Below are 12,666 nucleotides of genomic sequence, written 5' to 3' on the forward strand. Positions count from 1 at the left end.
CTGTCCCGCTGGCTAAGGATTGTACCATTGCATTTTGCATGGTCTAGCCGTCTAGGTAATTTTTCTTTTAGCATTTGCTGAACCTGTCTTTTTTTTTTTCAGGAAGTAAAGGGGTTGTTTCATATTATTGTATCATCAGAGCAGGTTAATGAATTAGACATTGGTTGCTTAAATTGACCAGGTTAGTTTGACATTGCATTTATTTAGTGAAATGTGGGTGTAAAAAGTTCGCCCGCTAGTTGTTTGATGAATTGCTCGAGAGGGACTTGTATTATTTTTCGTACTTGTAGCATTGAGTTTTATTGGGCAAATAACTTGTCGCATTGAGTTTTAGTTTTCTGCTTGTCATTTTACTGATTATATTTTATCATTGCTTTATTTATCATGGTTTTCTAGACAGCAGGCAGTAAGACCTCCTGAATATTTGTTCCTCTAGAATTGTCTATCTTTGTTTCCGTTTATACTTTAAAGTAATGCTTGTTTAGACTATAGAAACTTTTACTGGCATGGATAGTTATTGATTATTATTCGGATTACAGAACAGTAGTTGATGAGCTCAAGTAGGTGTTAGTTGTTCAAGTTCAGCCGATTTAATAACAAGCTATGAAAACTTCCTTAAGATATGTTTGAAATGAGAACTTGTTCTGCTCTAATGGAGATCTTTTATCATTTATTTGCATTTTATTATTGAATAATACTTTGTGCATGTCGCTTATGTCTACTTAGGTTGCAAATGTTCTTGCTGCTTTTATTACATCTCTATAGGCCATAATCAGCATTTCTCAATCAATTTTATTTCGATTACAGGTTGTTGTTTGTTGCAAATATAGTGGTAATGGCCAACAGGACAATTGATTCTTTTTTCAAGAAAAGACGTCTAGAACCAAGTGAAAGTGGTGAAATTCCTTGTCCTCTTCGTGATTCTTCTCCTAAGCATCAAACAAAGAAATTTTGTAGATTTGAATCATTAGAGTTTGATATTTCATCGTGCACAATTTCATATGTCCCACACAATCAAATAGATTTGTAAATATGATAATATTTTTGTATATGTGAAGCGTATAAGTAATTTTCATTCTATATAAGGTTGTTTCTAATCTTGTGGTATATATGTTCACATAATTATTTTTTTCTGTACATATATTTTACTTTCATTGCTATAGACTCGCCCCCCCAAAGTTAATTCCTAGCTCCGCCACTGTGCAGGCGTCTCTCTCGTTCACCAGACAGCAATCTCTCTCTCTGGGCAATTCGATGCTTAGACCTTTAAAGACCTCCTCCGTGTGATACTTTCTTAGTCTGGAGAAGGTTGCCGAAGGAAGTGTCATATGTGCTCTCCGCTCCGAAATGCACGTGAACTGTTCGTGAAAATTCCCAAAAGGATTTCTCTTTTCCGAACCTCAACACGCGCCTTACTTCACAACTTGTCATGGCAAAACCACTCTTCTCTTCAAGAATTAGATGTTTCTGTGGAAGACGAAAATGTGGTGTCGTGGACGGCGCAAATATCCCATTTGGAGAGGGAAAACCAGCCAGAGCAAGCAATTGGGCTCTTCAAAACAATGCTTATGAGGGATCAAAAACCAAATTTTGTCACGGTTTTGAGCGTTATACAAGCAATTGGTCAATTGGGTTCCAAAAACATGGCTAGTATGATTCATGGTTTCGCCATAAAATTGGGATGTGATTCAGAACTACCCTTAGTAACGGGACTCCTCGGGGCTTACTCTTCTGGTTGGGATATTGGAGCTGTTAGGATACTGTTTGCTCTGACCCCAAACAAAGATGTAATTTTATGGAGTGCAATGGTTTCGGCGTGTGTAAAGAATGAGGAGTATGTGGAGGCCTTGAATATTTTTAGAAAAATGCAAAGTTGCGGTGTGCAACCAAACCGTGTGAGCATTGTTACTGTGCTTCCCGCATGCGCTAATCTTGGTACTTTGTGGTTAGGGAAAGAAATTCATGGTTTTTCTATTAAAAGAGACTTCTATTCTCATATTAATCTGCAGAATTCACTTGTCGATATGTACGCAAAGTGCAGACTTTGGAGTTACTCAGTGCAAGTTTCCAGCAGCATGCAAACAAAGGATGTTGTTTCTTGGAGGAGTATGATATGCAGATCTATCACGAATGAAAGTCCAGCAAGGACTTTGATTTTGTTCTCGCAGATGCGATCTTCTTGTGTTGAAGTTGATGTCAATACTGTTCGTGTAATAATAGTAGCATCTTCACAGTTGGAGGAGATTAAAGTTGGACTTGGACTACATGGACTTGCTCTGAAGATGGGATACGTGGAAGATATATCGCTCATGACTGCAATTCTTCAAATGTATGCTAACTTTGGGGAAATTGGGTCAGCAAAGACCTTGTTTGATTACCTAGACAATAAAGATCTTATTGCTTGGAGTGCGATGATCGCGGCTTATGTCCAAAATGAACAACCTTTTGATGCTTTCAAAGTGTATAGAAAGATGCAATCAGCTGGTGAGAAGCCTAATGAGGTCACTTTTCTTAGTTTACTGCAATCTTGCTCCTCCACGACAGCTCAGGAAATTGGAGAAAGTATACATGCATATCTCTTAAAGGCTGGATATATCTTGAATGCATTTGTGACATCTGCATTAATCAACATGTATTGTAAGGTTGGAAGAACAAGGCAAGGAGTGGCTCTTTTTGATGAAAATCATAGCAGAGATCTTGTATGTTGGAGCTCGATGATCAATGGATATGGGATTAATGGATTGGGAGAGGAGGCTCTTCATTGCTTTTCAAACATGTTGCATTGTGGAGTAAAACCCAATGATGTGGTTTTCATTTCTCTTCTGGCTGCTTGTAGCCATTGTGGCCTTGAATATGAGGGTTGGAGCTGGTTTTATGCAATGGGAGAGAAATTTGGCATAACTCCAAAACTTGCACATTATGCCTGCATGGTGGATATGCTTAGTCGTCAAGGGAACGTTGAAGAAGCTTTTGAATTCGTGAAGAAGATGCCCATCAATCCTGATAAACGGATATGGGGAGCAATTCTTGCTGGCTGTAGAGAAACTTGTGGATCTTCTGAAGTATCAGAAATAGCAGCCAGGCAACTTTTTAGTTTGGACCCGGAGAATGCCAGTTATCATGTATTTCTATCGAACTTATATGCAGAACAAGGCAGGTGGAAAGAGGCAGCAAAGTTGAGAGAATTGGTGGATTCAAGGGGATTGAAGAAAGAGATCGGTCATAGTATGATTTAATGCACATGCATACTGATGGAGGTGATCAAGTCCAGACCTCTGAATTGCACAGGATACATATACATTATAGGTTATTAGCTGGCAATAAAAACTTTTAACATATCGTCTTATCCTTAGTAACTGGCATTAATAATCTTTAACAAATTATCTTATCCTTAGTTAATCTTGAATGTCCCTTAGTTTATTCATTTCGGTTTCCAAAATGCTTCATAACTTATAAGCCCTCCACCATTATGATTTCCAACAGCTAGCTCCTCTGACAATTTTATCACACTGTGTATCAATGGAGCAAAGTAACTGACCAACAAATTTATTTGCTCATTAAATCTTGATTCAACATGAAATGTGACTCATCTAGTAATTAATACTACAATATGTCATAAATTCATCTATTCTCTGCATGAGATAGAGAGAGGGAGAACGTTAATTAGCCTTGAAACGCGAAATAAGTTTCAACATCCCAGCATAAATTGTCATAATGCATGCAACAGAGACTGATGTCCAGCCTCCCTTGCATAAGAAGCAGGGACGGCAGAACAATTCTTTTTTCTCTTCTGTAATGGGAGGAACACTTGAGGTACTTCTTGTTTGTGCTGAAGGCATTAGGCACACTAACATAGTAGGTAATCTTTTTTAGGAGACATGAACATGAAAGTTTAATAGTTCTGATTAACTCTTTTTCTTGATAATATTGAGCTTTACAACAATAGTGGAGTTTTGAACCTTTTGAGCTTATGATTCTTGGACAGGGAAACCCACCTACTATGTAATTCTTGAGTGCAGAGATCAAGTTCACCAAAGTAAAACATCTAGAGGTACAATTTTCTGGTAGGTTTTTCCAGATTTTTAGCCTTCCATTCCACAGAGACGATGTTTCTTGATTTGTCCTGATGTAGAAGTTCAGTGCTGCAGGTCATGAAGAAGTTTTCTGGAACGAAAAATTTACATTTGAATTGCCGGAGCGGGGAACGGACGACGAGATCTACCTCAAACTTAAAATCATGGATGAAGAATTTTTCTCACGTGGTGCATTTGTAGGCCAAACAACGTACAGAAAATTCAACTGCCTGGAAAACAATTTCCTAAAATTCTGTGTTATATTGCACCATGAGGAAAAAATGATTATACCATCAGAAACTACTAAATTATTTGTATTGCTAAGTCACCCTATTTTGCATACCACATGTAGTGACCTGTTAATTATACGTGCTAATTTGCTGTTCTTTTAGTATCTTCCTCAAAGGTATAATCGTGGAGGGGAAAGACAAAGGAATCATAGAAGTGAAACCAGCTCCATACAATGTTGTTCTTGATGATGACACTTTTAAAGGGCAGATAAGTATCGGACTCAAATACTCTGCAAATGCTGCAAATGTAAGTAATACATGCATGCACTCACTCGTATTATATATATATATATATGTATGTATGTATCTATCTATCTTCATTTGCATGCACTACCTGAATCACCTGGGATTCACTCTAAGTACTGCTATTACTGCTACATTTTTCAGCTTAAAATACAACAAATAGAGAGAAGGCAAGGTGAAGCGGATGAGAATGGAGGGAAGGGATCAGTTGGCCACTCCATATGCAGTTCTATAGCAACTTTCTGGCGAAATCCCTGGTGGAGGTTCTTGTTTCGCTCTAAGAAGTCAAAATCCAGAGAGAAACAGAAGCGAAACTAATTAGGGCGTTGCCATGCTTTGGAATCCAGCTTAATCATGTGATGCGCCAAGTCAAGGAGAAAATTATACACGCTCAACTCCTAAAGGATCTGATTTTGTGTCCATGTTTTAGATCCATTAACAATCAGATCAGCTAATGCTTTCCTCAGGAGGGGAAAAAATTTGCTAATGCTTTAAATGTCTGTTTATTATTGCGAAAAATAGTGTCATAATTACTTGGACAAGTTCTTCTTGCTTTCGGTCAACTGTGTTGCAGCATATTCAATCTAGTAATGAATAGAAGTTTCTAATGCTCCCTCTTTTTGGTCTACTCCTTTCTCTTTTTTTTTTTTTTTTTTTTTAAAAAAATTTTGTTTAGAAGCTCACAATCGATAATATCTTAAATTTAGTTATCCTTGTTGGATAACTCTAATTAATGCTGAAAATTAACTCTTTGAATTCAGCATGTCTGCTGTCTCACCACTTAATGTGTTAAATGCCACTTAATTTGTGTACAACTTTCAATCGAAAATTTTTTTTCTAAATTGACTACATATATTACTATAACTCTCACACACATAGCACGCTCTTGCACAAAAAAACACATTTGTATTCTTTCCATTTAACACGCACGCGCGCGCAGACAAATACGCATTCTCCCGCACAAATATGCATCACTTCTAAATTGTTTTATTGTTTTCTCTTTTTCACGTACACGCATTTTCCTTCCTCTCTAAACACACAAATAAAGGCAATTTTTTTTAAAAGATAAAATATAGTATTTTTGCAAACATTTAAATTCAGTATTATAATTCTTATTAAACAAATATAACTTAATCAATGGGGATTTAGCAAGTCAGAAGTCCGGTAACTGGTAAGATTCCAGATCGATGAGATTGCAAGGTTAGCAAACATATAGAAGAGGGCGTAAAAGGCTACTGGCCCATCATATGGTTATTCCGGGAAAGCATAATGGGCTTCCTCCCCCAAGAAATGGGAACGCACCTAAACCTAATGGGAGACCCCCACATCGTTGTCAGGACTCTATACCAGTCTTGAAGCTAGAAGAGTTTCAGAACCGTTCCCGCTTTCTTTAGAACCTAAATCAAGAAATTCAGAAGAAAAAATTGCTGAAAAAAGAAATATGACCATTATAGAATATCTAACAGAACATATTTGTAAAATAAAATGAGTGATTCTCAAGATAATTTTACCTGTCTCTCAGATCTTAAAATAGAAAAAAATAAGTAACGAACTTGACTGAAAGTGTCAAATTTCTGAATCGTTTGCAACAACAAAGCTTTAACTATGATTAGCCCTTTGTTCATCTCCTTAAAAGCTTTAATTATGATGATTAGCCCTTTGTTCATCTCCTTAACTACGTACATTGAGATCAAATTATTTATTTAAATTCATTAACTATTTGTTCTATATTTTGTTAAATTCATCCGATCAAGGATAAACTCTATGAGTATTTTATACCTTACATTGAGAATTAAAAGAACCCAAATATTATTTTCCTTCGTGGCAACCCCTGTCAAAAGAAAGGGAAAGAAAAGCCTCGTAAACAGCAACGGGTAGTTGACTTGATCTCAATAAATAATTAAAAGGAGTTTTCTTGTTAAATTTCTTTCTTCTTCTTCTTCTTGCCTTCCTCTTTTCATATGGTTACCCCATTTCCTTTCTCCAACCCCTGTCTTGCTTTGATTTGCAGTCCTTGAGAAGATGCATGCATTTGCTTCTAAAGACCCATTATTCATTTGACCTCAATGATTTGGATGTATAAAAATAAGCATCGTATAATTCACACGTCCACGGATTTGTTGAAGTGCCATGCACGTCTACCACTATCATGACGGACCAGTTTGACACTTTTTTTTTTTTCTTCTTCTTCTTTTTGGTGGGTAAACATCATTATTGCCTAATGGGTGTTTAGTATTACTATATCTGATTTTACTCAGCCATGTGATAGTGTTTAACCACCACAGGCACAGTACTAGGGATTCATCATTCATGGGCTAAACTTCTAACAACTATTAGCTTCTTTTTTTTTTGGTTTCTGTTTCTTTTCTTGGTTATAGCATTCAGTATAGGATTTTCTGGTTAATGCATTAACAATTTACTTGAGGCTTGTTAAGATGCATCTTCTAAGTGAGACTCACAAATGGTTTGAAAAGGGACTAAATCAATGCAAGAATCGACCAATTTGCAACACGCATTCACTTATCACTTATTTTCTTGGAATAAGTTTTGCCTACGCAATTCACATGTGTTTAACTAATGTACATAATTAATTAAGATGTTCTATTTTTTATTATTATCAGATACGTTCGAACATGCATGTTAAGATCTGAATTTCATTAAGTGTTAAATTGGGTTGGTTATCAACCAATATCTAACAAATGTGATGAACAATAAAGGTCTAACAAATTCGACTTATAAATGATTAGTAAAAGTTAGAAGTCTTGACGTTAAAAAAATAAAAGGTTAGAAGTCTTGTTGGTTTAGTTACTGCTCTGCACTTCGATGTAGCACAAATGTGAAAGTGTAGTTGGCTTTTGCATACATTAATCTGCAACAAGTTTGCAGATTAGTCCAAGTATTTTGATGTTTCTCGAGTACATGATAACAGCAGAATATGTGGTTTCCACTTATATATAACACAGTTTAGTGAGAATCGTTACATTTTAAACATCCTCTTGAAATGTTTAACAGTAGAAGCACAAGGCATGGGAGTCTAGCCAGTGGGCCTAATCACGGTCGATAAAAACTTTAACAGATACAGTACTGCTCCACAACTCCTTGTTGATTGTTCCTTAATCATTACCTAATTATGGGCGGCCAACCGCAAATGATCCCTGACAGGCCGCCTTTATTTATTATGCCCGTCAAAATTTGGATTATCATAATCCACATTCTTCTATCTAATAAGGTGATAAAATAGTGTGATATTCTCCATTTTAAGTCTATTTCAATCTACCATATAACTATATCCCAACATCCCTTGATTAGTGATGTAGTCCTGAGCTCTTGGTTCAGGTCCTAATCCTGATGAGTACTACATTTTTAAACTCCGGATGAGTCCTTATCGAGTCATCCATGTTATAACTAGAGGTAACTCTATAGAAACAGCAATCTTCTGGGCTGTTTGAGACAACTTTGATTTATTCCTCGACTTCACATATATTCATCAATGACCCAGATATATGTATCTGGATTTTCTCATGAATGAAGTTGATGAAATTGGCCTTTTTGCTTGAGGTAAATGAGATGTTTCTCTTCTTTTTCTTTTTTTGTTTGTGGGGTGGGGGGAAAGAAATAAAGGCTGGGACTTTGGACTTGGGAGGGAACTGTTTCAAAACGGCATTCACTCAGCAAAGCCAACAGCTATAGCCATCGTTTTCAAAGCAGCATCAATTCTTCAAATTCAAATCATCAGCCAAACCATTAAAGGTAGCATAAAAGAATGGTTTTACCGTTGCTTTTTTCTCTTCCAGCCGTTATCTTCAGAATTTTTAAACCACCAGTATGTTGGCTTCTGTTTCTCCCAAGTCATGCTTGGTCTCCTTGGATGACTTGCTACTTTGTCAAGAAAGTTGCTGCATGTTCAGTGTGATCAGTGAATAATTTCAAAGTTCAGCTAAGAAAAAGACAGAGCAGATTCTTTTTTTTTTTTTGCTTTTTCTTTTTCTGGAAAGCAATATATGAAATGCTTTTGTTTTGGAACTCAAGAATTCTAACATTTTGAAGTCAGTTCCCGGTAGATTTAGTTTCATAAAAAATGCATCCTCTCTTCAAGTACTTTTGCCTGAAATTGAGTTTACAACCTTGACATCTGCAGCAGCAGTCTAGATAAAGGGGGAAGACAAGGGATCAAATGGATAGCGTGGGCAATTCGGATGAAACTTGTGATCTGGGATATCAACCTTCACAATCTTCTTTAGATCAGAATGATCAATCATCGTCAACCGAAGCCACCAGCTTTTCGTTGCAGAGTGGCTATTCTTTCTGTAGAACTAACTCAGACGTCTCAGCCTTCTCTGAACCTACAGATGACAACAGCAGCACCTTTTCGGAGACCCCCTCTCCCTTATGTTGGCCAGGAATGAAATCTCCCAAAACTCCTGTGCTTTCAAAACTAGTAATGCAGCAACAAAACCCTGCTGCAGATGATGAGACAGAGAATGAAGATTTAGGTGGGTTCTGCAAGATTGATTCTTTTCCGTCCCTTTTCTTTTTGGTTTCCCTAGTTTCCTAACTGCGTTCGAAATACTTGTAGAGCTTGACATGATGAAGGAAAGATTTTCGAAGCTGCTATTAGGCCAAGACATGTCCGGAAGTGGGAAAGGTGTCAGCACTGCTGTGGCAGTATCAAATTCCATAACAAATCTTTATGGTACTGCTATGTTAAACGCTCCTGTAGTTGGGCCAGATTGACTTCTATTACTTCAATTCTGATGCATGTTTTATTTTTCTGATCTAGTATCTCAATTTTGTTTACACCGTGCAGCTTCTATATTTGGTCAACATCTACGATTAGAACCATTACATCCTGATAAGAAATTGATGTGGAAGAGAGAAATGAATTGCTTTTTATCCATCTGTGACCACATAGTAGAATTTGTCCCAGCATTACATGATTTACAAGATGGGACTGCTGTTGAGGTGACGACTCTGTTCTTTTAGTTTTTATTTTTTGTTTCATTTATTTATTTTTGGTATTGGTTACTGGGCAAAGGTTAGGCAGAACAGGGGCTGATGATCTTTGTTCCTCCAGGCTAGTATAGGCATTGAAGGTTGGCACTACCATTACCATTAGGCCAAGACCTTTGGCCTCAATAATGTCATCTATGGATTCCCCTCTTTTACGCTAACCAATATGGTTCTTTGCATGTTTAATTAATTAACATGATGGGTATATGATCAACTTTCAGGTGATGACTAGTAGACCGAGGTCAGACATCAGCGTCAACCTTCCTGCACTGAGAAAACTTGATGCATTGCTCCTGGTAAAGACTGCTACTGTCTGTCTGCTGTTATAATCAACATTGATCTTTGAAAAATGACCCAAATTTTCTGTTTTGTGTCAAATCTGATAGCTGAATTCATATTGCGTGACAGGAAGTATTGGACAGCTTTGAGGAAACTGAATTTTGGTATGCTGAACAGGGAAGCATGTCAGGAAAGTCACGGTCAGGGTCATTTAGGAGGATTCCTGCTCCTCAGCGCAAAGAAGAAAAATGGTGGCTACCAGTCCCATGTGTTCCTTCTGGTGGCCTCTCTGAGAAGTCAAGGAAGCACCTGCGCCACAAGCGTGATTGTGCCAACCAAATACACAAAGCTGCCAAGGCTCTTAATAATAGCATTCTTGCTGAAATGGAGATCCCTGATTCCTACATGGCATCACTTCCTAAGGTAGTCATATTATAAATCAGATGAAGCTACTGCAATTCTTTAACGGTAATATGACAATAAAAGTCAGCTGTCTAACTGTATTTTCTGTGTATCAATGCCCTACTCAGAGTGGAAGAGCAATTGTTGGAGATGCAGTGTACCGCTATATGTGCAATGGGGAGAAATTTACACCTGACTTGCTTCTGAACTGCCTTAATCTGGGCTCTGAACATGAAGCACTCGAGTTCGCAGATAAGATTGAAGCTTCAATGTACACATGGAGGCGTAAAGCATGCAGCATGACACACTCGAAATCATCATGGGACCTGGTTAAAGACTTCATGTCTGATATCGATCGGACGGACAAGAATCATATCCTAGCAGAACGAGCTGAGAGTCTGTTGTTCTGCTTAAAGCAAAGATATCCTGAGCTTTCCCAAACATCATTGGACGCAAGCAAGATTCAGCACAACAGAGTATGTATCTCCAAAATCCACATTTGTCCTTCCCAAAACATTATACCAGTTTCTTGTTTTTTATAATGATCTTGTTTACATTCAGGATGTAGGGAAAGCTATCCTGGAGAGTTACTCTAGAGTATTGGAAGGTTTGGCCTTCAACGTCGTTGCTTGGATTGAGGATGTCCTATTTGTGGACAAAACTACACGAAACCAAGATCAGTAGGATCATATTGACGGGGTGTTATCAAAAGCCGAACTCAGTTTCTGTCAAGCTGCACATTTGCAAACAGCAAGAAAGGATCTTTTTGACTGACAGCTACAATAGGAGAAAATCAGTTCATTACATCAATAACTAGCTAGTAATGCTAAGATGTCAATCACTCTTAAATGCAGTCTCGATTCTGATTTATGACCCAAGATTTATTACCAATCCCAGCAGTCTATGATTTGTGCTCTTCAGAATTTACTTTCATTTTGTGATTATACTGCTACGACTTTAGGGAATGGAACTCGCTAGCTAATTAGATATCCTCTAAAATGAGGATGGCAGAAAGAAGCAAAAACCATTTGGATAAGACAATGAAAATGTTCATTGCCATTTTTAAGATACTTGGACCAATTGGAACAATGCTTATTTCTGTGAAGGCCATAAGGCAGTTCCTCTCTTTGATTCGACATTCGAGGAGAAAAATTTACAGCAAAAGCATTCAAGTTGCTCTTAAGTATCACCCTCCAACCAAGCAGATTGAGCAGTTGAGCTGCTTCTTCCCTTGTCCTCTTTACCCAGAAGAAAAGATGATTTTGTTCCATAATCCACAGTAAAACAGTGGATCAACTATGTTACTGACAGCAATCTACAGCCCTCACAACTGGCCCTATAAGAAAAATAAAGGGTGGAGAGTATTTGCCTCTCAATTAAGTATCATTTGAAGTCCTGTCTTAGCCTAAACCTGTATTACCAGAACAAAAACATACCTCAAGTCTCCGGAGTACAGTGCTGGACTGCCGGGAGGACGAAACAATTCTCTCTTAATTTCCTTAAGTGAAAATCAGTACATACTAAAGGCCAACGGCAATGTCTATGTATATTACCAAATCCAGCACAAACTGACCAGTCCTAGACAAAAGATACTGAGACATTTCTCCTCTGATACGTGCATCAGACAATTAGGCACTTTAGAAAATAATAACTGGCCAACAAGGCACAGGACAAGCGTGTGTAAGAAATACATGATGCGTTCGTTTGAGGTGCCCAAAAGGGGCTTTGGATGGTAGCAAAGGATGGATATTTGCTCTTGGTGGTGACAACCCGTCACTGCATTTTGCTCCACTGCTGCATACATTATTTTTGCAGGCATTGTTCACATAGAAGCTTATACTAAGATTAGATTATAAGCATCTTGACAGACTTTTGCGTCTTTCTTTGGAATTCGAACAAAACAAGTAGTCACACTCTTCATAAATATAATGACCGAGACCATACACATCTATGCATTTCATTAAAAATATGAAAGTCTCTGGTGTTATTTTTGAAGAATTTTATGCCTTTTTGTGCTTGGTGAAGTTTGGACAAGCCATGACAAGCACAATAGCGGAAGTCTGGCAGAGTTCAAAGTACCACAGTTTATACCATAGGCCATTGCTGTACAAGTCCGATAATGCTCTAGGCAGTTAATTGGAAGTTATTAATGACAAATGTGGACAAATAATAACTGAGTATCACTCAGATATGAAAGCTTCAAGCACGAGCGTAAGATACCAGTTAGGTTCTTAACGTAAATTGGAGATCTCAAACTCAAGATCTATTACCTATATTCCCTCCCCCGTACCACCCAACCCATCCCTTCCTCTATTGAGCTTCTCAGTTGTTTACTACCTCTTTAACTCAAATCAGATGCATTTGTTTTT

At 37.6% G+C, this 12,666-nt stretch overlaps 3 protein-coding genes across 12 annotated transcripts; all 3 read left to right on the forward strand.

Moving 5' to 3' along the window:
* On the forward strand, positions 1-5,214 carry LOC113733180 (pentatricopeptide repeat-containing protein At4g33990). 10 transcript variants are annotated; one of them, XM_072076519.1, is made up of 6 exons: positions 1-55; positions 808-896; positions 1,207-3,306; positions 3,986-4,064; positions 4,141-4,610; positions 4,751-5,214. In XM_072076519.1, exon 3 carries the CDS (start codon positions 1,329-1,331, stop codon positions 3,234-3,236), a length of 1,908 nt encoding a protein of 635 aa, XP_071932620.1. In that variant the 5' UTR covers positions 1-55; positions 808-896; positions 1,207-1,328; the 3' UTR covers positions 3,237-3,306; positions 3,986-4,064; positions 4,141-4,610; positions 4,751-5,214. The 10 variants fall into 10 exon arrangements, with proteins under 10 accessions (XP_071932620.1, XP_071932619.1, XP_071932621.1 ...); XM_072076518.1 differs by lacking the exon at positions 1-55 and having other exon boundaries at positions 735-896; XM_072076520.1 differs by lacking the exons at positions 1-55; positions 808-896 and having other exon boundaries at positions 1,131-3,306; positions 4,141-4,284; positions 4,466-4,610.
* On the forward strand, positions 3,715-4,924 carry LOC140035789 (16 kDa phloem protein 1-like). The gene is made up of 5 exons (XM_072077184.1): positions 3,715-3,859; positions 3,986-4,051; positions 4,149-4,284; positions 4,466-4,610; positions 4,751-4,924. Exons 1-5 carry the CDS (start codon positions 3,715-3,717, stop codon positions 4,922-4,924), a joined length of 666 nt encoding a protein of 221 aa, XP_071933285.1.
* Positions 5,215-8,605: 3,391 nt separating the features above from the next.
* Positions 8,606-11,188, forward strand: LOC113733185 (rop guanine nucleotide exchange factor 3-like). The gene is made up of 7 exons (XM_072076529.1): positions 8,606-9,099; positions 9,183-9,299; positions 9,414-9,568; positions 9,838-9,912; positions 10,025-10,318; positions 10,426-10,773; positions 10,859-11,188. The coding sequence occupies exons 1-7, from the start codon at positions 8,781-8,783 to the stop codon at positions 10,979-10,981; spliced, it is 1,431 nt and encodes a 476-aa protein (XP_071932630.1). The 5' UTR covers positions 8,606-8,780; the 3' UTR covers positions 10,982-11,188.
* Positions 11,189-12,666: the final 1,478 nt, after the last annotated feature.

The sequence above is a fragment of the Coffea arabica genome, chromosome 2c (assembly GCF_036785885.1).
Source record: "Coffea arabica cultivar ET-39 chromosome 2c, Coffea Arabica ET-39 HiFi, whole genome shotgun sequence".
Classification (NCBI taxonomy): domain Eukaryota; kingdom Viridiplantae; phylum Streptophyta; class Magnoliopsida; order Gentianales; family Rubiaceae; genus Coffea; species Coffea arabica.

Coding starts and splice junctions, on each gene's coding strand:
- LOC113733180 (XM_072076519.1), top strand. CDS start 1,329: ATGTGCTCTCCGCTCCGAAATGCACGTGAACTGTTCGTGAAAATTCCC.
- LOC140035789 (XM_072077184.1), top strand. CDS start 3,715: ATGCATGCAACAGAGACTGATGTCCAGCCTCCCTTGCATAAGAAGCAG. Junction 3,860..3,985: donor TAGGCACACTAACATAGTAG/GTAATCTTTTTT, acceptor ATTCTTGGACAG/GGAAACCCACCTACTATGTA. Junction 4,052..4,148: donor CCAAAGTAAAACATCTAGAG/GTACAATTTTCT, acceptor TCAGTGCTGCAG/GTCATGAAGAAGTTTTCTGG.
- LOC113733185 (XM_072076529.1), top strand. CDS start 8,781: ATGGATAGCGTGGGCAATTCGGATGAAACTTGTGATCTGGGATATCAA. Junction 9,300..9,413: donor TTCCATAACAAATCTTTATG/GTACTGCTATGT, acceptor TACACCGTGCAG/CTTCTATATTTGGTCAACAT. Junction 9,569..9,837: donor AAGATGGGACTGCTGTTGAG/GTGACGACTCTG, acceptor ATCAACTTTCAG/GTGATGACTAGTAGACCGAG.